The 24248-nt window shown below is 43.6% G+C and overlaps 2 protein-coding genes across 22 annotated transcripts in view; one reads left to right on the top strand and one right to left on the bottom strand.

The window, feature by feature from the left end:
• LOC310702799 (uncharacterized protein) overlaps positions 1-24248 on the top strand; it is a 328820-nt gene that overhangs the window by 231369 nt on the left and 73203 nt on the right. For 10 of the 13 annotated variants that reach the window (XR_014523607.1, XR_014523608.1, XR_014523609.1 and 7 more), the window contains one exon: positions 13162-13273. The exons of the other annotated variants lie outside the window; for them this stretch is intronic. Coding sequence is in view for 6 of the 10 variants with exons in the window: in XM_083494955.1 (XP_083351081.1) it covers positions 13162-13179 (18 nt within the window). In the remaining 4 variants the exon portion in view is untranslated. The remainder of the gene's footprint in view (positions 1-13161; positions 13274-24248) is intronic. 13 annotated transcript variants of the gene reach the window in all.
• The window catches only part of BCL2L11 (BCL2 like 11), a 91814-nt gene continuing 82115 nt past the window's right edge, over positions 14550-24248 (bottom strand). For all 9 annotated transcript variants that reach the window (XM_083494855.1, XM_083494852.1, XM_083494854.1 and 6 more), the window contains one exon: positions 14550-20516. In XM_083494855.1, coding sequence (XP_083350981.1) covers positions 20368-20516 — 149 coding nt within the window. In that variant the 3' untranslated portion in view covers positions 14550-20367. The remainder of the gene's footprint in view (positions 20517-24248) is intronic.

Genomic DNA, 24248 nt, shown 5'->3' on the forward strand with positions numbered 1-24248 from the left:
GAAGAAAAACAAGTGCAACTTAAGTTAAGGCTACCTCTCCCCTTAATGACCTTCCTTGATGAAGTGTCAGAGATTGCCTGCAGCAAGACTCATTTAGACATGAGGGAGTGAGTCATCGCAGGGGCCTATGTCCGTGGAGGGGGTGCAGACTTCTAAAACAGGTTTCTCTCTCTCTCTCTCTCTCTCTCTCTCTCTCTCTCTCTCTCTCTCTCTCTCCCCCCTCTCCTCTACTATCTGCTTCAGGGTTTTTCCTTCCCGCTTCTGCTGTTCGCTCCCTCTGCTCCAGCTGCACATAAACCAGAACTGCTAGTAGTTTGTTTACTATAAAGCAGTGAGCCTTCAGAACAGAAAATAAAACATATTAAATTACACTTTACATTTAGTAATGATTGATAAGCATGAAAAGAAAGTGGGACGGGGAGAAAGGGGGGGTGATAAAAAAAGAGCAGGGCGGATACAGTTGGCTCCATTTCCGCCCACAAAACAGCAAACTGGCCCATTTAAAAAGCTGCAGATTCATCCCTGTAATTTAACATAGGTGTTAACTTATATAGCCATGGAGTCTAGCATTCCAGCCAAACAGAAAATATCAGATCCATCCTGACACATTTTGCATTAAAATGCACCATTGGAAATTAAAGAGCAGTGAAAGAAGAAAAGATTTAGCACAGTGCCATGCATGTTCATTCCCACTGAGTTAAATGGGGCTCACTCACCAATAACCATGCATAAAATTGCAGCTTGTCTCCTCAACACTCAGGTTGTATGTTGCCTTGAGAACTTGTGTTATGAGGCGACAGAGAAAGGCTAATAATGATAAGGATAACAGCGACAACTTTGGCTTCTTAATTGCTGGTAAATACCTTTAATAACTTGAAGGGGGAGGGGGAAGGTTTTCTGTGGACTCTTAAAGGCAGGTTTGTTTTTCTTTTTACTCTTTTCAGCCAGCTTGGGGATGGAACCTGGCGCCTCCATCCAGCTGCTCGCAGCAACTGCCCACAACTCTCAGGGGAGGCCTCCCCCACATGTTGCACATTATAGAGCTAGACAGGACATCAATGACTAGTAAACACTGTGTTTCCTCCACCACCCCACTCCTGCACATCTTCTCAAGATACCTCAGCACTTACCCGAATAATTGAGATGGGAGAGAATTTTGTTCAGCATGCATTTTGAAGTCAACTAGCCTAATTTGCAGTCTCTGGACCTACGTGTCAACCAGAATGCTGTTAACAATTGGATTGTGCCCTTTTCCAAATTTTGCGATGCTGTTTCGGTTCAAAATTTGCTGGAGAAATGCACACAAAAAGGTCATATTTTATAGGCAGGTGAACAGAAAAGCATACAAAAGGCATAACAAAAATACTTTTCTTTGGGGAGCGTGTGCAAAAGTGGATGCAATTTCTATGCAAATATTTCATTTTTTAAAATCTCAGTGGTGGAACATCTGTTTTGCAGGCAGGTTCAACCTCTGGCATCTTCAGGTAGGACGGGGATCTTCCCTGCCAGAAACCCCGAAGAGCTGCTCACTGTCAGTGTAGTAGAGCTATCAGTGTTCCTCAAACTTGGGTCCCCAAGTGCTGTTGGACTACAACTCCCATCATCCATGACCACTCGTCCTGCTAGCTAGGGATGATGGGAGTTGTAGTGTAAAAACAGCTGGGGACCCAAGTTTGAGAAGCACTGATAGTTCGACCAGTAGTCCAACTCGGAACATGGCAGCTTCCTATGTTCCTAAGAACGTGAACACATTTTGTTTCACATCCTTAAAAGCTTGCTTACAGTTGGGAATGAGAATTAAAGAGATGAGCCAAAGGCTACTTGGAAAAGGTGGGTTTTGAGGAGGGGTTGGAAATGCATATTTGAAGCGAAACTTTCCAGCATCCATCAGAGGAGCGTGCCAGTCCCCAGACTCCTTGCACATACTGTTTGTTCTCTGCACAAGCTGTGGAGTGGTGAGCTCTCTGTAAAACAAGAGTATTTCCCTTTGACAGCTGTTGGAGACTGTGTGTCCTTTTCATGTTGCTCCTGTCAGCCGCCACAGAGCTACAGACGATCCAGTGTTCTCTTGGCCCCTGGGCTATGCTTTGACTTGATCCCTGAGCTGAGCAGGAAAGGCTGAGTCAGGGGCCTCGCCCCAGGAGCATTGCAGGAGCTTCTGTAATTCACGCAGTACTGGAAATCAAACAGCTTCACTTGACTCCTTCCTTGTTCCTGTGCGGGAGAGGAGACTTAACATTGTGGTGGCTTGCAGTAGTTGACAACAATTATTCCATATGCTCTCTCTGCTCAGAATCTTTTGAGGTTGGGGGTGGTTGTGAGATCAGTTCCATTGCCACAGTCCCATTTCTATCCACTCGCTTGTATTCATCTGAAAAACAATCACCTGCTTTTCAGTTCAGAAGAGTTTTAAATGTGGAGAACTTTTTTTAAAAAAAAGACAAATGACAACCGAGTCAGCAGTTTTTCTCTACCGGCAGGGGAAAAAATAAATCACAAGTAAAGTCCCATAAGGCTCAAGATCCAAAGCTTGCCTAAATAAAAGCAATACATCTGTAGGGGCCACGCTGTAGAATTTGGTGACTCTCTGATAGCGGCAGGTTCCATAGACTCAGGACCACAATGGAAAATGCACCGTTAGTCATTACAGACTGCCGGATTTCTGATGGAGTTGGCGTCTGCAATAAACTGGACCTCAAATACTTGGAGAGAGGTTCGTATGTGAGCAAGCGCTCCCTTGGGTACCTCCTCAGACCAAGTCTATAAAGGGCTTTGAAGAAAATGACATATGCCTTGAATTTCGCCCAGAAACAAATTAGTAACTGGTGGAGGTCTTGTAATAGTAGAGGCATGTGCACTCGGCAGCTAACGCTTGCTAGGAACATAGGAAGCTGCCTTAAACCAAGTCAGACCCTTGGTTCATCAAGCTCAGTATTGCCAACACTGAATGGCAGCAGCTCTCCAGGGTTTCAGGCAGGAAGATGTCTGGGACCAAGCCTGGAACCTTCTGCATGCAAGATAAACTGAACTTTCATTAACTTTCATTATGCATCAGTGAAAAAGAGGACATAGATGTGCAGGCATTTTGCATTTGCTGTTTCATTGGTATAGGTACAAATTTAAACAATTTCTGCAATTTAAATAGGGATGCAATGCATTTCAGCGTTGTGTGGAATATCATCATCGGGTGACCTGTGTACCGAATGGCTCAGTTGATGGGCAGCTTCAAGTTCCTTGTTCCCCCTTATAGTTCTTGATCTTCATGGCTCTTTATCCTTAAACTGGACTTGAACCGGACAGTCCTCAAATAGATGATTCCTTCAAACCGAGGACAGTCCTCTGTAATGGCCAAGTCACCCAGAAGGGCAGCTACACATGTTTTATTAATCATGAGGGCATCAGCCAAGGGGGCATGCACAACCATGAAAAGAGCCTTTATTTTCAGGAAGAGATTCAGCTGGCTTACCAGGATACATGCCTCCCTCTGAGAATCCAGAAAGAGACCCGGATCCAGGAACACTCCCAAGCTGCAAAGCATGAGGGGGAGACGTTCAAATCAGGCAATTCCATGGCTTCCCCTGTCTCATGACTGCTAACCAGCCCAGCTCCATTTTTGCCTGGGTTAAGTTTCAAGTGAGTCACCGTCACCCAGTGCTTTGAGTATGTCTGTACGATTCATGTTTCCAAGTGAATTTTACTCCCCTTAAGTAATGCATTATACTCTTAGGTGTACTCTTTAAAGTGAAATTTTACTGTTTTTTTAAAAAAACTGCAACACTTATTTTCAGCAATAAGTCAATTTAAGAAGTGTTATGTGTACACCTAACCCGCCCTGCCACCCCCCAAGATCCTAGTGTATGAAGAATCCCTTCAGCCCCACTTCAGCTTATCACCCGATTTGTTCTCCACTTCCATAGGTCATAATGGTAAACTGGGGTTTCAGAGAGGACACCCTTATCTGTGCCGTTGCATCTGGAGCAAGGAGGATTTCTTGCCTGTGTAAACATGAGTCGCTGCTGCCATTTCCTGAGCACCTGTGAGGGCTCTGGTCACAGAGCGGCTTCTTCGCCCTGCTCCACAGCTGTTGCCACTACCTGCTGCAGTGCTGGGTCATGAAATCGCTCTTGACAGGGCTTAATGGAATACAAATGCTGTTATAACAACTGTCAAAAGCTTTTTAAAAAATAGTTGGGCCTAAGCGAGGAGCAGGTCGCATATTACACTGCACCTCTGCTGAAGTGTTTTATGATTAGGTACACGATACTCTGTAAGAAACCATGGCACTTTATGAGACAGAGCCTTCCTCCATAACTCAAGCATGGGGTGAGGGAAAGCTAACTCACCCTTGGTACGATTCTTGTTGTCTGCTCCATGAAAATTGAAAGAAAGAAAGAAAGAAAGAAAGAAAGAAAGAAAGAAAGAAAGAAAGAAAGAAAGAAAGAAAGAAAGAAAGAAAAGTATTCAATCAGGATGTAGTCATTTGCTACCCAGGTTGAATTCAGACAGCTCTTTATTCTGCCCTCCTGATGTCTCATTACCTGATAATTCCCACATTTTCTGTGATTCTTCGCACAGCCTAAACTTCTGGAAATCTAGGGGACTGTAGTAGAAATTTAGTGCTCATTTCCATGTTAATTGCTTCCAGGAAAGAAAAATCTGCCTGCAATTTCGTTAACTTGGAAAATCGTGGGCATTTTGCGCTGTAACTTTTCTGCTGTTTTAATGCATTTTGTGACACAATTTGGGTCTTTCCTGCCGTTTTCATGGGTGAATCACAGGGGAACAGTCATATATCGACCAAAAAGCCACGATTCCATAATCCAGCAGGTCATGCAGTGCATAAGAAACATTAGAAACCAGAGGGGAAGCTCTAGCATTATAATCAGGAGAACTAACACAATAATCCTCACACCCCAGTGCATCCTTAGAGTAGCAAGGAGTAGACCTCTTCCTTTGTGCGTCCCACTCAGAGTTAATCAGAGGTAAATACATTAATATAGGCAGTGTCCAAAAACTGATTGAGGGGTTGTGGATGCAGTGGATTAGCAAGGGCTAAAAGGCTGAAGGCTGCTCCTCATCATGAGATTGGGGTCCAGAGACCTCTTTACAGCCTGTACCTCATTCACTTCCAATAAATAGTTCCAAAATAACAATGGTAATAGGAAGACGATCTCATCTAGTCTGAGAGGTGTGTTCCTGGTTATGGCAGCATCTGTGCACCACAGAGGGTTTTATGGGTCTCAGAGTTTCCTGAACCTCTCCTGGAGCAGATCGGGACTTCCTTGCTAACCTTGCTTCTCTCACAAAGTCACTTGGGGATGGGGCCAGTTTGCAAGACCCAAACTTTACCCACTTGTGATGTTATGAGTAGCAGTCTGCTGAGGCCCATATGCCTTCTTGATTTAGATTTGATGTTTAATTTTTTAAAACAGACAAACAAACAAAACCTGAAACCAGGTTTTGGCCCCATTCTGGAGAATGAAATGGGAGCCAGGAATATTACCCCACCCTGTGGTTAGACACGCATGTTGGTCCTGTCAAGAAACTGCCATGAGGTGCCTCCAGACCACCAATTTTTTTGCAGGAGGCACTCAAGAACATCCTAGGAAATGTTTGGCTTGTGCCATTAAAGTGCTGCGTCTGTTGCCCTAGCGCGACTAATCGACTTTGAAAAAGGAACACTGCAATTTGGAAAGGGACGTGGGTGGCGCTGTGGGTAAAACCTCAGCACCTAGGACTTGCCGATCGCATGGTCGGCGGTTCGAATCCCCGCGATGGGGTGAGCTCCCGTTGCTCGGTCCCAGCACCTGCCAACCTAGCAGTTCGAAAGCACCTCTGGGTGCAAGTAGATAAATAGGGACCGCTTACTAGCGGGAAGGTAAACGGCATTTCCGTGCGCTGCGCTGGTGCTGGCTCGCCAGAGTAGCTTCGTCACGCTGGCCACGTGACCCGGAAGTGTCTGCGGACAGTGCTGGCTCCCGGCCTCTAGAGTGAGATGAGCGCACAACCCTAGAGTCTGTCAAGACTGGCCCGTACGGGCAGGGGTACCTTTACCTTTTACCTAATTTGGAAAGTGACAGGAAAACCACGTTGAAAAGTGTAGAATGAACAACTGATTAAGGGGGAAGACCTGGAAGCACCCCAGAAGCAAATAGGGATGAATGCTTGATGATATACAGCCTCTGCAGAAACATATCGGAATGAATGATCAAAAGAGACCGGCTATAATCTAACCTCTGTTTAAGCTTTGTGCAAGCAAATCAGGGCTTTTGATTTTTAAAAAACCACACAGCTCTTTTGCACTTAAAACACCTATAATGTGATGTCTTTTTCCCCCTGCTCTGTCGCAGGTCAGGGGGCATTCATGCCTCTCAGAGCCCCTCTGCTAGTAAACAAACCACGGGGTCCTCCTCTGCCTCCCTCCCTCTCCCAAGGCCATGCTTCCTTTCACACAAGGTCCTGGAATCGTGGCTGCCTGGCTGGTGATAATGGAGCAAGGGAGGCTGCTGCAGGCTCCTTGATGAGGGAACACTGCCAGAGCCCAGACAGCCTGCTGATTCAGCAAAGTGCAGGCAGGCCGACTGAAACCCTATCTCCCTCTGTTTTCCCCACCAAAATGCAGCTGTTTGGAAGGGCGAGCCTTTTTTTGCTGCCTGTCTGCAGGCAGGAATTCTCCTTTCGCAAACTGATGAGCAGCGTGACAATGAGGTGGGTTTCCCTCTGGCTTGTGGATTGGGGAGCGCTTTTGGGGGGGTACAAATTCAGTGTAACCCCCCCCCAAAAAAACCCCAAACAAACTTTTTTGACTACGCCTAACTTAGACCCGTCACTTAGAGACCGAGAAACTCAAGAATCGAGAAAAGCAATTGTAAACTGGAAAAAAGACTGAAGAGTCACATTTAAAAAAACACACTCGCATAGGCTCTGATATTTTGATGTTTATCACTGGCCATCGTATGAGAAGCTGGAATTCCACATGTGTTATGCTTCGTAATAAAAGCAAGAGAGTATTTTGCAGGCTGGTGGCTTAGATCTGCGGTAGAATTCATCTATTTTTTTTTAGCTCTCATTACCCTTGGACTAGATAGGAACAAACCAAAACTGGTTAAGAATAGCTGAAAAGAACTTGTTAAAAAAAAAAGCTTGATGGGCCTCTGTTGAGGTCACCCTGTTAGTTTCAGATCAAGGCGGTGGTGCCTGTTTAATTTCCTATCTGCAGGCGAAAGGAGTCGCTTTGCTCCTGATTAAGTAGATAAATGACGATAAAGATCTGGCTCAGGACAGCTTGACATGCTAAGTCTCCCCCCCCCCCACCGCCCCTGTCAAGAAAGCACTTCCATGTAATAAAGTCCTGAAGGACCGGGACCCAAGTACTTGAGAGTATGAATTCCACTGTACCCACCAGCCCTGGCTGGAAAAGGAAGGAGGCAGCAATCTCTGTCTTGTCCTGGTTTCGTAGTTGTTTCTATTCCACTACTGGGTTTGTTGCAATCAGCGTTGTTTCTGTTCTGCTACAGTTTGGCTCCTGCTAAAGCCCACATTATTCAACTTGTTATCTACCACAACCAAAACCTACATAATGGATTATGTAATTAATTTGGGTTAATTATTTTCAGTGCATTTAAGTAGAAAGGAAGTGACAAAAACAAAGCGGTAAATAACGTAACTATTTGCATAACGTTTACAGATATATATATATATATATATATATAATAGTATATATATATATATATATATATAATACAGGTTTTGGTGTCCTCGGGTGTCTTCCCGTGTAAAAGTTGGGGTGTCTAGGCGACGTTTCGACGAGGTCTCACTCGTCATCTTCAGGCTGGTGCTTTCGGCTTCTTGCTACTGGAACAGAGCGGGATCTCAGTGTTTGAGTTCCTATAAATACTGTAGAGGGGTGTGGTGTATTGCCTCAAAAGTTCTGGGCAGAGGGGAAGTTCCCAGGCTAGTGTTCTTTTCTTCTTTTGTTCCTTAATTACTTGAGGGATATCTTGAGTGATTTCTTGAGTGATATTCTGAGTACCACTTAGGTGGGTCATTAGGTGTGGATTAGTTGCTAAAGCCTTCGTGTCTTGACCTCTTGAATTTGTGAAGAGTTTTTCTGGGAAGATGGCTGTACTGCACTTAGTTGTGCTTTGGCTTGGCTTCGTGTATAGGGGCGAGCTGTGGTTTTGTGCCCTGTGCCAGCCAGATCTGTGTAGGGATTGCAGGGGGGTGCAGCATCCGGAGTTGCCACTATGGTTTGGTTACTGGATGGTGTCTGTAATTTATCTGTGGAGAGGGTCTGGGTTTGGGTCTGGTGTGGTTGATTGGAGGTGGCGTTCTGTGTGCCTCTGGATCTGGTGTCGGTTTTTGTGGGGAGGGCTAATTTCCAGATGTCTGGCAGGCGGGACGTGTCGTCACGCTTGTTCATGTTGTGAGGGTGTTTCTCTATCTCGATGGCTTCCATGATTATTCTCTTGTGGTGATGTTCCATGTTAAAGAGCAATTTGGAATCTGCAAAATTAATTTCGTGTCCTGTTTCTTTCATGTGTTGGAAAAGAGAGGAAGATTTTTCTTCTTTTTTGACGGCATTCTTGTGTTCTGCGATACGTGCATTTATTCGTCTGTTTGTTTGTCCAATGTACGTGGCTGGGCAGACTTTGCATGGTATTTCATAGACCCCTTGGTTTTCCAACTGGATTTTATCTTTGGGGTTTCTGAGGATATTGGCTATTTTTTGGTTGGTGCAAAAGGCTGTTTTGATATTGTGTTTATGGAGGATTTTGCTAATTTTATCTGTAGTGCCCTTGATATAAGGAAGGAGGGCCATGCCATTGTTTTCTTCCGTGTCTTGGTTTTTGGGGGGTGTTTCTTTTTGGATTAGCTTCTTAACCCTGTTTTGCTGGTATCCATTGGCGATTAACACATTTGAGAGATTCTGTAACTCAGTTGTCAAGTGGTCTTTGTCAGCCAGGCGTTTGGTTCTGGAGATGAGGGTCTTGGCTACGGAGTTTATTTGTGCAGGGTGGTGGTGTGATTGAGCATGTAAGTAGCGGTTGGTGTGTGTTTTTTTCCGGTAGATAGTGTGTCCTAGGGAGCCATCAGGTTTTTTGTAGATTAGGACGTCAAGGAAGGGAAGCTGGTTGTTGGCTTCTATTTCCATAGTGAATTGTATTTTGGGGTGTAGGCTGTTGAGATGTGTGAGGATGCTACACCCCAAAATACAATTCACTATGGAAATAGAAGCCAACAACCAGCTTCCCTTCCTTGACGTCCTAATCTACAAAAAACCTGATGGCTCCCTAGGACACACTATCTACCGGAAAAAAACACACACCAACCGCTACTTACATGCTCAATCACACCACCACCCTGCACAAATAAACTCCGTAGCCAAGACCCTCATCTCCAGAACCAAACGCCTGGCTGAATCGCCAATGGATACCAGCAAAACAGGGTTAAGAAGCTAATCCAAAAAGAAACACCCCCCAAAAACCAAGACACGGAAGAAAACAATGGCATGGCCCTCCTTCCTTATATCAAGGGCACTACAGATAAAATTAGCAAAATCCTCCATAAACACAATATCAAAACAGCCTTTTGCACCAACCAAAAAATAGCCAATATCCTCAGAAACCCCAAAGATAAAATCCAGTTGGAAAACCAAGGGGTCTATGAAATACCCTGCAAAGTCTGCCCAGCCACGTACATTGGACAAACAAACAGACGAATAAATGCACGTATCGCAGAACACAAGAATGCCGTCAAAAAAGAAGAAAAATCTTCCTCTCTTTTCCAACACATGAAAGAAACAGGACACGAAATTAATTTTGCAGATTCCAAATTGCTCTTTAACATGGAACACCACCACAAGAGAATAATCATGGAAGCCATCGAGATAGAGAAACACCCTCACAACATGAACAAGCGTGACGACACGTCCCGCCTGCCAGACATCTGGAAATTAGCCCTCCCCACAAAAACCGACACCAGATCCAGAGGCACACAGAACGCCACCACCAATCAACCACACCAGACCCAAACCCAGACCCTCTCCACAGATAAATTACAGACACCATCCAGTAACCAAACCATAGTGGCACCTCCGGATGCTGCACCCCCCTGCAATCCCTACACAGATCTGGCTGGCACAGGGCACAAAACCACAGCTCGCCCCTATACACGAAGCCAAGCCAAAGCACAACTAAGTGCAGTACAGCCATCTTCCCAGAAAAACTCTTCACAAATTCAAGAGGTCAAGACACGAAGGCTTTAGCAACTAATCCACACCTAATGACCCACCTAAGTGGTACTCAGAATATCACTCAAGAAATCACTCAAGATATCCCTCAAGTAATTAAGGAACAAAAGAAGAAAAGAACACTAGCCTGGGAACTTCCCCTCTGCCCAGAACTTTTGAGGCAATACACCACACCCCTCTACAGTATTTATAGGAACTCAAACACTGAGATCCCGCTCTGTTCCAGTAGCAAGAAGCCGAAAGCACCAGCCTGAAGATGACGAGTGAGACCTCGTCGAAACGTCGCCTAGACACCCCAACTTTTACACGGGAAGACACCCGAGGACACCAAAACCTGCATTCCTGTACCCGTGAAAATCTACGAAAACATATATATAATAGTATATATATATAATAGTGAATATCACTCATAATCACTTGGGTGAGTTCTGCTTCTGCTGCAGAGTATGTTTTGTGAACCGCCCTCTGATCTATTCTTGGAAAGGCAGTCTAAAACTGCAGTGCAGTACAGAAACACAAGAATAAAGAAAGCAGAAGCCACATATACCGTATTTTTCGCTCTATAAGACGCACCTTTTCCCTCGTTAAAAATAAGGGGAAATGTGTGTGCGTCTTATGGAGTGAATGCAGGCTGCGCAGCTATCCCAGAAGCCAGAACAGCAAGAGGGATCTCTGCGCAGCGATCTCTCTTGCTGTTCTGGCTTCTGGGATTCAGATTTTTTTTTTCTTGTTTTCCTCCTCCAAAAACTAGGTGCGTCTTGTGGTCTGGTGCATCTTATAGAGTGAACAATACGACAGGTGCCCCTGCCCCATGCAAATTGTCTGCATGTGCATGTTTAGTGCTGGGAAATAATGAGCTTGCATCCAGAGTAAGAGAGTCTGTCTGCCCAACAGGGTGTGGTTGTGATGGGACTGAGCATGTGAACTGCAAACAGGTCGCTGAGTCCTTTGTGACTAAGCAGGGTCCTCTGGAAGCGGCTCACACTCTGTCTAGGAATGGAATGGTGCTTCCTAGACTAAAAACCACACACACGACTCACTGGCTATGCTAGGTTTGAGTAAGAGCACACCCTGGGGGACCTTGCACGGATACAGAAGGCTGGGGCATGTCTTCACACTTTTATGAGCAGGGCTACGTTTTGCTTGCTTCACAATGGATGACAATGAGGGGGTTTGTGCAGGGCTGGAGTTGGGCTCAGCTGTCCAACCTCCCACCAATTCTCCACTTTAACAGGAACATAGGAGCAGCCTGGCTGCTGAATCAGACCAAAGGCCCGTCTAAGTCCAACATTCCAACATCCTGTTCTCTCAGTGGCCAGCCGGATGCCTATGGGAAGCCCACAAATGAGACCCAAGTGCAACAACAAATCTTCCATTTGCAGATCCCAGCACTTGGCATTCGGAGGCATATTACCTCTGATAGTGCAGCCAGGACATTCGGAGTAATCCCTCCCACTCCACCAGTTTATTCCCAAACTCAGGGTTCATCCACCTCTGCTCCATATCTCTAGGTACAGTTCCGGGCTTTCCAGAACTGTGTCTGAGGGCTTTTTTTTATTTTTTAAACCTTTCCACTTTTCCTGCGAAAACCCAGTTTACTGCTGAATTGCAGCAGACAACCCGAATTGAGGTGTGTTGTGATTCATTGATGAAGTTTGGATTTTTCTGCAGAAAGTGGTAAGGCAAAAGAAACGCAGTTGGACACGGACTGGGAAAGTGTGGGCCTGTGCTTAGAAATCATGGAGCAAAAGGTTAAGTGTGGATAAGCCCTCAGAGCTGCCCAAGAGGAACATCAGGAGCAAACAGGCCAGCAGGGAGAGGCTGTGGGGGGATATTCAACAGGCAGGAGAAGGGTCAAGTTAATATGCGTCCCACCACATTACAAGTCACAGGACGAGAACTCTGTGTTAGATTTGTATGGTGTAGCCAGCATTGGGTGAAAGGCAAGCTGGGCATTATTAATAAGGCAGAAAGAAAGCACTTAGTGAAGCTCTTTCAGGGGTTGGTATTTGTTACCACCAGAAGCAAAATTTGAGCCCAAGCTGAAAAGTTGTTTTTACCTGAGGCTAAGGTGGTTGGACACAGGTGGCGTTGTGGGTTAAACCACAGAGCCTAGGACTTCGCCAATCAGAAGTTTGGCAGTTCGAATCCCCGCGACGGGGTGAGCTCCCGTTGCTCGATCCCTGCTCCTGCCAACCTAGCAGTTCGAAAGCACATCAAAGTGCAAGTAGTTAAATAGGTACCGCTCCGGCGGGAAGGTAAACGGCGTTTCCGTGCGCTGCTCTGGTTTGCCAGAAGCGGCTTAGTCATGCTGGCCACATGACCCAGAAGCTGTACGCCAGCTCCCTCGGCCAATAAAGCGAGATGAGTGCCGCAACCCCAGAGTTGGCCACGACTGGACCTAATGGTCAGGGGTCCCTTTACCTTTACCTTTTTAAGGTGGTTGAGTCATGGCTGGTGACCACAGCCGACAGCTCTTGGGTCATTGTTTCAGGATGTTTCTATGTAGCTTATAGGGACAATTCCACTCACCTCTGGGTACAGCAAGCGATAGAAAACCTTGTGTTTACATCAGCGCTAATTTCCAGATGAAACTGATGTTGCTTGAGGGCCTCTCATTATCCAGAGGCTGCTCTACTCATTTGTGCATTGCTAATTAAGTCCTCAAACATGTAAACAGAAGTTGAAGCCAATCAAGAAGCTCACTTGCTTGGCATCACTAATTGTCTATGCATGTCAGAAGCATTCATTTTAAGCCACATGCAACAGTCCAGTTCCATGTACCCAGCCTTGACAGCACCATCAGTTTGCTCAGTTTAGGCACAGCAGGGAGGAAAATGAGAGGATTTTGGACTCTGTAGACCTGGCTGTGGTCATTGTGTAGCAAACCTATTCCATGTCTCTTACAGGCTGCAGCAGCATTCTGAAAAACTTCCACCTGGCAGCTAATTTCCTCATCTTTGGACTCAATGAGCTGGATTATTCTGCACCCACTAGGCCTTTGGATCTTATGCAGAGGAGGTAATAAGTTGCTACTAATCCATTTATAGAAATGTGGTCTACTTTTGGAATATGAATCATTGGTGCTTACTTGCAAGGAAGCATGTGCAGGGCTGTATCCTCCAAGAATTTGTCTTAATGCTTCTTCCTAATGCCATCCAAGCTAGTAACTGTCATATCTTGTGTTAGCGAGTTACTTCTTAATTATGCACTGCATGGAATAAGATTTCCTTAAGTTTTGTCCTGAGCCCACTGCTAATCAAGCAAGGCAGCATCATATTATAAAGCAGGGTAGGGAACCTTTGGGGGCTGGTGGGCTAGATATTTAATACCCCCCATTTGGTCAGCCAGCTTTGACAAGTAGACAGGACCAATCACCTGCCAATCAGCTGACAGTATAATGCCACCAGGTGACTGACAGGCAGGTCATCCCACTCATCTAAGTTGACCCACAGGGATCAATGGGGGGGGGGGGAATACTGCCACACCTGACAGGAGGTGGACGCATTTTGGGGGGGGGGGGAGTGGTTGGATTGGCCAAATAGGGAGGTCTGGGGAATCAAGTTGGCATAAGAGCTGCAGTTTCTCTACCACGTTATAAAAGGAAGAAAAATCTCTCCACCCTATTCATCTTATAATCCTTGACCATATCCCATTGTACAGAGCAATCCTATTGGCAGGGCAGATATTCCAAGGTAGTTTTACTGCAACATCCAAAACCTTGCTTGTTTGCTGCAGCAGGGCAGGCTGCAGAGAGGCAGCTTTTTCTTCCTTTTTGCCATGGCGGCTCCAGGGGCTCATGTCCTTTTAGACCTGAACTGTGGGAATGGCAGAATGAAGGGCACTGAATTCTTCAGATCTAAGGCTACCTTGTGACACTCCTCCAACCCACTACTACCTCTGCTGGAAGACCACCATTAGCACATCTAGACCCCTGAAGCTTTCCACAAGTGTAGCAAGAAGTACCACACTGTCAGCTGGTCTCCCTCCCTGTGGGAACAGATCAGCATATTTACCATATCCAACAGTCTCTCAGCAGCCCTTTGAATGGTTTTCCTTTTGCTTAGCTCTGTACCTCGTTTCTGTAATTAAGTGCTAGTTGCATTAGACAACTCCATTACTTGAACAATCCATTACAGGGATTCTTCTGATTATGCACATTAAGGGAAGTGTATGTAAGGGAGGTCTGCACAAATAATATTGTGTCCAAGCCCAATTCATCGCCTTTGTTTCATTTATAACTGTGCAAGAACAAGCAAACTTAGGAAAGAAACTGAAATAAAAAACGTACACAATGAATAGTTGAAAGTTTTATTCATATAAAATTCATTAAGAACATAAAAGATTGTATCTTAAAAAAAAGATCTGCGGTTATTTACAGCAGTATTGCACAAGTAAAGTGGCAATTACCCTGTCAAAATTTCATCAGTGCAAAACACAAGTAAGCCAGGGAAACTGCAATAAAAATGCTACATAAAAATGCTGGGTTCTAAGAAACATGTTAGTGATTAATCAGTACAAGATCAGTGCTACATTGATGTTTGTACCTGATGTTATGGTGCTGTCATACAGTAACTAGTGGTCTATAAACCAGGGTGCAAAATGTCTCTCTTCCACTAAAAATTTAGTAGTTCTTGAATAAACTGCAGGTACTTCTTATTTATGAGGTAACAAGTCATATCCTGTGCTACGTAAACTGAGGCTAAGGGACAAGTTCTTAACGGCCCTTAAATGTAAGCCCAATTGTAGGAAGAAACAGGAAGCACCAAGATTGTGAACTGGCACCTAATGAATTTGCAACAAAAATCTACTTTGGAGAGGGGATGCTGTGAGCAGATGTCCCGAGTAAGCTCCCTGGACATTTTTAAAAGACTGACCAGTTCAGAGCACTGCATGTTGCTTTATCAAAACCAATATGTAATCTGCCTTCGGTCCTCAGAAAGTTATTTGGAACTAACTCCTTTTAAAAGCCACAAATGCAGTGCTGGATGTGGCCCTTGAACATGTAAAAGCCCTTGCCAATCAAACTGATCCCTGCCTTCACTTCATATTTCAATTATTTTAACAAGACAGAGAAAGATGGGCAAGAGACACGGTATAGAAAATCAAGGGGTTTAAACAACATCTAAAATAGCAATAAACTAGTAGACAGTGCTCTAAACTGATCAATCACTATTTCCATATACACTAAGTACAATTCAAAGGGGGGGGGGAGACTTTACAAGAACTTAAATAAGCAGAAAATAAATATACAACATTTCTACAAGTTACAGCATTATGGAACAGTAGAGTGCATTAATTACAAAGAAAAGGGGAATCTACAGTATTTAACAAAGTCAATTCTACAAAAAAAAGTTTAGAGAAATCAATCCGTTTTACTTCAGCTGCTGTACAAAAAATCTTACATGACATAGTAAGAAGAGAGGGAACATTGCACAGAGGCGACATTTGGCTCAGATGAGGACTGCACTAATCTAATAAATACTCAAATATTTACAATCATTCAAAAGGGGGCAAAGCATGGAGACACTAAGAAGAAATTTGAATATGGTTTCTCCACAACCAAAGAAAATTCTTCATAAAATGTTTTGGCAGGATTATATATAGTTATAGATATATAAATGGGATTTCTAGAAAAAGTTTTTTTTTAAACCCACAAGTCTAATGTGGACACTGTGGGGATGTCAAGGCACAAAACCTGCACTGAACTGTGACAAACTAAAATGGGCCTTGATTGATTTAGCATTTTAAGATATAATGTCCGGCAGAGATTTCTTGGAAAAACAGAGCTTGGGTTTGGGCCACACAGTGCCAATATCTTGCCATTTACTGATTTATGTTATAATTCACAGAATTTTTTTTTAATTAAAAAAAACCACATTTCTTCGGCTTACAATTAAGTTTGCCTGAAGCCATGGCAGCAAGCTAATTGCACTCCCATGCTAGCAGTTAACACATATGAATGTGTACACATCTCAAGGCACTGGGCCAGCCGAGCCTTATAAGAAAAGGGGGAGGGAAGGTTATAGGGGTCTGAAGAGAGTGCACTGCGACTTTCAGGACCCCCCTTCCCAAAGCAGCTCCTTATTCCCTTAGCTCCCTCCCTCCACAAAAAAGCCACTCTTAATAGGTTACGGTTTCCTAAAGAATACTCTCTTGTAACCATGTCAATGAAGAACAGGGGAATCCTCCCACTTCAGGCGCTTGCCTGGAGCTCCCTGGATCCCAACCACTGAAAGCATGACTGCAGGGAGGATTTTGTGTTAGAAAGGCATTAAAACTAGAATGCTCCAAATGCAGAAGCAGTAAACAGAAAACACTTTGGTGAGTTCTTGGGAACTAATTCTGGTGGCAGAAACGATTTTAGAAGGAATCACGATGGGTCAGTGATGACAACTAATATGAGTCAGTTGGATCTCAAGAGAGAGCTTTCTAATTATTCCCAGTGAAAAACACAGGTTTCCCATCGTATGCTGAAAGATTACTGGCAAACTGCCGGTCTAAAAGCTGTGTTATCAACATTGCTAAACCTGGAAATGAAATCCTTGGTTTCCCTGGTTTTTTGGATGTCACAAAAAATCTCTATCACACAGTATCAGTTTGAATGGTCTAAGACTAACACCCGCTTCCTTGCCTTTTTCAATCAACCAGCCCAGCTTTATGTGGGTACCATGCAATTAATTATACAGGCAAAATTACTATTAGTGATGTTGCAATTTCTGCTTGATGTTAAAACAAACTGGGGAGAAAACCCACAACATTGTTCACCAAAGCTAGTAAAATTAAGAAACTAACGCTGCTACAAAGCTACCATGGCTTTGCCCTTGTTAGCACATTATCGCCGTTGGAGCTTACAGATGAACAGCCCAACCGAATAAGGGCTATACAGATAAGGAGACAAGACTTCTTCTGCACAGGATTCCCTGGCTGGATCTGGAATAGCAAAAGCACAAGAGGATGAAGTGGTTTGGACTCTGTCCCTGGATGCAAGACTTAGGGATGTTTCCAACAGTGAACTGGCAACAGTCAGATCATGGCTGTCAGTTTGGACAGAATCTTAGCACACCCTTTCCTCGTCTCTTGTTTTCAAAGGGGTGTTTGGCACTGTCAATATCAATCTTACTAACCATCTATTGTACAGACATGCACCAGGTGATGTGTGCGAGCAGCTTATTGTTGCTTGCGCCTCTCTCTAGCTTGGGACCCCAAAGCTTATTTCGATCATCTGGATTTATCCTATAATCTACTGCAGACACATTCAGGACAGGGGATCCATCTGTAGGCACTGGCATAGGAGCTGAAGTTGACAAAACTCTCCAGCACATAATAGCACTTAGGATGGATTTGATATAGCCCAAAAAAGACTGCAGTTTTTTAAAAAAGGAGGTTACAACATTTTCAGTGGCACTGGTGAAACCAGAAATTGGCGACGTAGCATTTGGAAGCGAGTTACAAACAGGAATCAGCTAACCCATTGTATTATGCAAAGTATCTGCACCATTTTATGTAACTGATCAATAGCCAAATAAAATTATGTGGAATAAGGGGAACTTGCAACCAGAACCTTTAAGCAACTATGCAGTTCCAGGAAGCTCATTTTGCAGTTGTCTCCCAAAGCAAAGTAAAAACTCAGTCCAAATCCACATATGAACCAGTTTACCATAACATGGTACAGCACAGGTTAAACCGCTTTGATTTTAAAGGAGGAAAATGAAATGAACAATGTCCCAAAACTGAAGCAATTCAGGTTGCAATCCTTTAATCTATGCATGTAGGAATAAGCCTCATTGAACTCAGTGGAACTTCTGAGATATAGGGATTGCATCAGGAAGCGTGATGAAGGATATTACAGAAGCAAAATGTTTCTTTTTTTAAAAAAGGAAGTCAGGATCTGTGCCAATACTGTTTGCCATCTGGTTTAGTGGAATTTTACTTGATTATTTTTTTTAAATGGCACATTTTTATTTAAGTTTGGGGTTGTGTGCATACTGTGGTTCTTTACCAATTTGGTATAGGGTACAGAATTCAGTATCCTGAGAATTTCAGCTCTTTTTAAAAGCAATTTATTAATCTTTTCGACTGCAAATCTAAGTCTGAAAGACTCCTTCCGAAATCTGATGTAATATCTGAATGCAAGGGACCACGGGGAGTCTTCAGGGCTCCGCCCAGCATTTCCCAAACCTTTATTACATGGGACACAGTGTTTTCTAGGATTAAGATTGGGGGCTTTACCATACACCTATTTTCTCAGTCTGCTCCCACAATAATCGGCAGGCATCCTCCTTACAACTAAAGAATGATGCAGTTAAGAGGGTCTTACTGCCACTCTACATTTCCCCTTCTTCTGCCTGCCAGGAGTCAGGTAGAGAAGGACTGTGTGCAGGAGATCCCAGGTTCAATCCCCAGTATCTACAGGTAAGGATGAGAAAGAATCCTTACACACTTGTCTGTCAGAATGACAATGCTGAGCTAGATGGCTCAGTGGTATAAAGCAGCTTCCTATACTTTCTGGGATTCTCCTGTACCTGGCAGCCCATAGCGTACCCAAGACAAGGAACCTAGCAAGTCCTTCCCACAGAAGACTCCCTCTTCCCATAAACTGACAGATAAATTGGGTAAAAGGGACAGAGGAGGGAATTAAAGATGCACAGGATTCTCCCCAGTCCAGCATAGTGACTTAAGTTTTCCGGACGCATTTCAGTCCTTTGCTATGGCATACCACTGTGCCCCACCCTACAGTTTGAGAATTATCAATCCTTACCACTCCCCTTTATGGCTTACAGAAACAACCTGCACAATTCAATATGTTGCACAATTCAGCTGTTTGCAGCAGGTTGCCCTTGATTCGGCTTTTTGTTTTTCTTATCACATTACAAGTAGCCCTGATTAAGGAACATCACAAAACAAAGTAGCTAACTCATATTAGATAAATGCAGCCAATCACTTATTGGCACCTTAGGAAAGGGAGGTGGAATAGGTGCCACTTGTTAAAAGGTCTTTTTTTCTGGAATAAAATTTGTTCCTGCTCTTTCTTTTGTTGGAGTTTTCACCCTCTGAATACTGTGCTGCTGTTGACCTCAAACCCAGGCAGCGAGTCAGTAGTCCTTTTACATTCCACATTATGGTTGCTCGGTCATCTCTCATATTATTTAAAAACAAAGGCAGCAATTAACAAAATCCAGAGTGCTTTAAAAAAATAAACAAAACAAAACGCAAAGACTGGATTTAAAAAAAACCAAAGAGAAATATACCAAAGTGAGGATCAAAACAGTGCCTGAAATTATGCAGTAGGACCCTGTTGCTAACAACTTTGGGCAATATTGCACAGGCATAGGAACTGCTTTCACCCACATACAATGACTTATTGCTACATCCCCCCCTCCCCCCCACCTTCAGTATATGTCATAGAATACAGACTTATCTATACAAATTATAAAGGAAGAAAATTGTAAAAGGCAACCTGGTGACATTATTTGGAACATTAAAACTTTCACAGTTTAATTTCAACTTCCAAAGCAAATTCAAGAGTTCTCCTTCTGGGCTGCAAGATGCAACTGCTTCACCCAACAGAAGATTAAAAATGGTGCTTAAACAGCAGATGGATGTACTCCCCACCCCACCCCCACCCCAAACTTCTTCTGTGAATAATGTACAAGGATAGGTGAATTTTAGGTAGCACAGAAATTACCAGTCTGTCTTCTCACTGCTTGGAAATATTTTGAACAGGAAGTATGTAATATAAAAACTAAGACAGCTTTACAAAGGAGCTGGCTCAGACAATTCTGTTGCAAGGTATAATAGCAACCCACAAGTTTCCAAATGAGAACAGGATTCAATGATTTTCTTGAAAGCTGCAATATAAGCAAGGTTCTTTTCTTTCTTTTTTAAAGAACTTTCAACAAAACAAAGTTAGCTCTACTTTCAGATGAAATCCTGTTTCTTAAAAAGGTGGTCCATTTCCAAATATCCATTTAAAAAACTTGCTTTCCTCAAAAGAAACCACAAAGAGGTCCAAACCGCCTGATATGGAGTCCTTCTGCTCCTTTTCATTTGCTGGATGTATCCGAGGTCAAGAAAGGCCTGTTACCTGCACCCAGAGACCAAAGACATTGTGTTCAAGGTTGCTGTCGCTGGAAACGAGTAAACAATCCCAAGCTGCCTCTTGGCGCGTTAGTCACTGCATTCTCCATATGAGGCGGACGATGTAATGCAACAGGCGCAAAATTATGATCTGGTGGTTTACTGCTTGGTAATCCAAGAAACCCTGCAAGAGGAAATGAGAGGTTCTTTTAATTCACGAAGCTTTCCTGTCTGGCAGTAATAATTACCGAATTTATACGCCAAGCACAGGAATTGCTATGCTAGCACAGTTAGGATAGGAAACTGCAAAAGCCATGCCAGGGCCAAGCATGACATGATGGCACTGTTATATGTTGGCACCGCAAGTCGTTCTGACAGGTGCTCAAGTGGCTAAGATTGATGTTCTGTACACAGTGAGATAATAAAACAACCAGTTAGCTTTTATTTGAGTTTTGGGTGTTTAGCATCACCTACTTGGCCACACTTCAACTTGCGCATTGTAATCAAAAGAACTATCATGTTGTTTGAAAAGGAGATAACAGCATATGTGCATGTGATCACAAGTAGCCTACATGACATAAAAGTTTAATATTTATTGACCTAACAATGTTATTTATGTGAAAATTAGCCTCTGCTGATTAGATGGGGATAATAAGGCCAAGATGAGGAATCCTGTTCTTATATTAATTGCTACGGATTTATTAAGATTTATGCTGTCTTGACATGAATTTGGCTTTTACTTGTTTTATGTTTTGACACACACTGTGTTTTGCTGTATTTACTTTTATTCAGATAGTCTGCCTTAATTGAGATGGTTTTTGGGTTTTTTTTACTGTTTGCTACTCTGGGAAACTATCTGAAGTGGGATACAAGCAATTCTTTAAATGCAAATACAAATACATGAGCAGAACTTACTGCTTTTTCTCACCTGTGAGCATGGAAACATGCTTGCTCTCTCCTTCCCTGTGTCCTTTCCCCCTTAGCAGTTCTGTCCTTACACTTTTAAATTTAAGCACCCCGTGTTAGCACCTAGTTCAATATACTGTACACACATTGTGTGAACCAGTCACTACAGTACATAAGCTCTTGAACAGCCTGAGCTATAAACCCCAAGATCACATTCCAGCCCAGCCATGAATTCAGTGGAGGCAGGTGGCCTCAGAAGACCCGCCTCCCCCCCCCCTCTCAATATTACACTGGCCTCTCACACAGAGTTGTCGCAAGGATTACCAGGACACCATATGCAAAGTGTTCTGACCACTCGGGGGGGGGGAGTATTCTATAAATACTGCTACTAATAGGAGTATTAATAATAAAACACTGCTTGTTTTAACATTAAAAAGTGAGAATCGATTATCTAAATAGGAATTGGCATTGAGCTTCAAGGAGGGAACAAAGTTGAAGGGCTGTACCTCCCTCTCCTCCCTCTGCCTTGGGGGCAATACCCCTAAGTCTGCTCATGCTACAAAGCAGAAATTGGAGGGTGCTGTCCATCTCTAACCAACACAGCATCTATGCCACATACATAAACTTATAAACATCTGATAGTAGCACCTCTGGCTGCAACAAAAGATAGAAGTGTAAACAACAGCATCAAAATGCCTCTGCTTGGCTTTTGCATTCCACTGATTCCAGTGGAACATCCTTCCATGTAAATGCATTTGAGATCAAATGACTTTCGTAATCATGTAGGGTGTAAGAGAAATGCATCCTGTTAATGAGAAATGGATCTACTTGGGGGACACTCAGCAAAGCATGAAAAAAATTATGAGATAGCAGGGTGTCTGCGGTTTGCCTCCTGTCCTTGCAGTTTAGATTTTCCACCACCATTTACAGGCAGTGATAGCTGCTGTCCATGTATCCTGAGTGAGTATACACTCACAAAGACACACAACATGCCTTAAAGCAGGAACGGGAAACCTGTGGTCCTCCAGTTCTTATTGGGACTCCCAACACCCTTCAACATTTGGAGGGCCAAAGGCTCCTCGCCCCAGCTTTCAAGGAGATAGCACTTAGCAAAGAAAAACACTTGTACAGACCCGTGTTTATTCCCTTTTACCTGACTATTTTGGCATTCCACCCTCTGTCCCAACGCAGCCCCTGCCCTGCTGAGATGAACACTCATGAGAAGCTCACCTACCGTGCTACACAAATCCCCACTCCCACCCCAGCAACTAGCCACACTTGCCCACCTGGCTGTCAGTTTTCTACCCGCTTATAACTAGAAGTAAAGAAATCTGTTTGTGGAATGCTTAAGCACCCTCAGCGCTGGGACTAAAGCAACTGTCGCTATATTTAATCTTGTTCTACACTGCTTAATTCACTGTCGCTAAGTTTTATGTGAGGTTTGTTACAAGAAACAAAATGGTATATAATTTATGAGATCTGGTAGCACACACAGAAGGAGAAAAGGGGAAGCCAAAAACAGGATGGTATTCTCAGAGTATAATTGTGTCATTGTCCAAATTGTTGACTCTCGAAAATGTTAAGAGATTCCCAAAGGATGAAATCTGGTAGCTATAATTTATCTGAGAAACCAGTGATTTGGCGTCGTTTGTGCCAAGAGCCTAAATAAAGCTATAGGCAATATGTGCCAGAGCTAATGAACTAGTGAACCTCTAAATTATTCTCAAGTGACTCCACCTGTGTAAACACTAGTTGGTTCAGTTTGGGGTATAAAAATATGCAAGCAGATATATTAGAAAAGATGCAGCCACGTAATGCAAAGTATGGCGGGTCACATATTAACATGTTCACTGCGCTCAACTTTAGGTAAGCGCCACAGCCTGAAGGAAACAAAGAAGCTAACCAGATGGTGTATCATGCTAGTAATTTTACTTTCTATTCCTTTTTTTAAAAAACATTGTTTCAAGATAGAAGTGTAATGTGCAAGGTGGCCCAAAGTTTTACATATACAATAAAATAATGTCATAGGCACATGTGGCAAATGTATGGTACACATGGTTGGAACCATACAGACGTGTGTAGAAGGGAGCCTTAGAAGACCAGTTCAGAGGGTTAGCTACATTGACACGCGCAGAAGAATCTTGCAGTGCCTTATAAGATTAGCAGATTTGTTGTGGCTTAAGTTTTTGTGGGCTAGAACCCACTTCATTAGACACCACTGTTAAAACTTTAAAGTGCCGTAAGACCGCTGTATATGTTAAATCCAGAGGCTAGGACCATGTTTCAGCTGGGAAAAAGCATGAAAGAAGAGCACTTGGGAAAAACCAGAAGGAGCTACGACTTAACTAAGGCTAACTGTTATGCCACAAGACACTTCTTTGGGTTTTCAAGCTAAGCAAAAGTTTAGCTGCATAAAGAATCCTGCTAACATTTCCAAAGGCTGAACAAGACAGCGGCAGCTGCTGCCGAGTTTGCCTGACCAAGCCCGTGCCCTGATTCACCTGACATAATGGGACTGCGATAAGACCAAGGCACTTCCCCTCCACTTCTGCATAACAAGATGGGAGGAAATCAGTTTCGTGTCTGCAATTCCTGTAGAGGCACTCTAACAACAGCTTGTGATTTTTATCTCAAATGTATGGGATTGTTCCATAATTAGCCTTTCATAAGTTTATTTTCAAAACCATAAAGGCATTATTTTAAGTTGCTGTGTGTGTGTGCTTGCGGGACAAAAGATGGCAACCCTTTCCAGGCAACCCTAAGTGGAGTAATCTAAGGCAGCAGAAAGATTGAAAAGGATATGATTACCCAATGAAGTTCAGCATGTGGGAAGCCACAAGACAGTGATGACACCAAAAGCTGATACAAATACTATTTTAAAAAGGTACACAGAAAACTGCAACACCTTTTCTGATACAGGGGTGCCGAAAGTCCCTACAAGATGCAAGAGTGAGTATGCCCTCCTGCGCCTGGTGGCATATATCATGACATACGTGCTCTGCAGAGACAT

The sequence above is a fragment of the Podarcis liolepis genome (assembly GCF_965112155.1).
Source record: "Podarcis liolepis genome assembly, chromosome: 3".
Taxonomy (NCBI): Eukaryota; Metazoa; Chordata; class Lepidosauria; order Squamata; family Lacertidae; genus Podarcis; species Podarcis liolepis.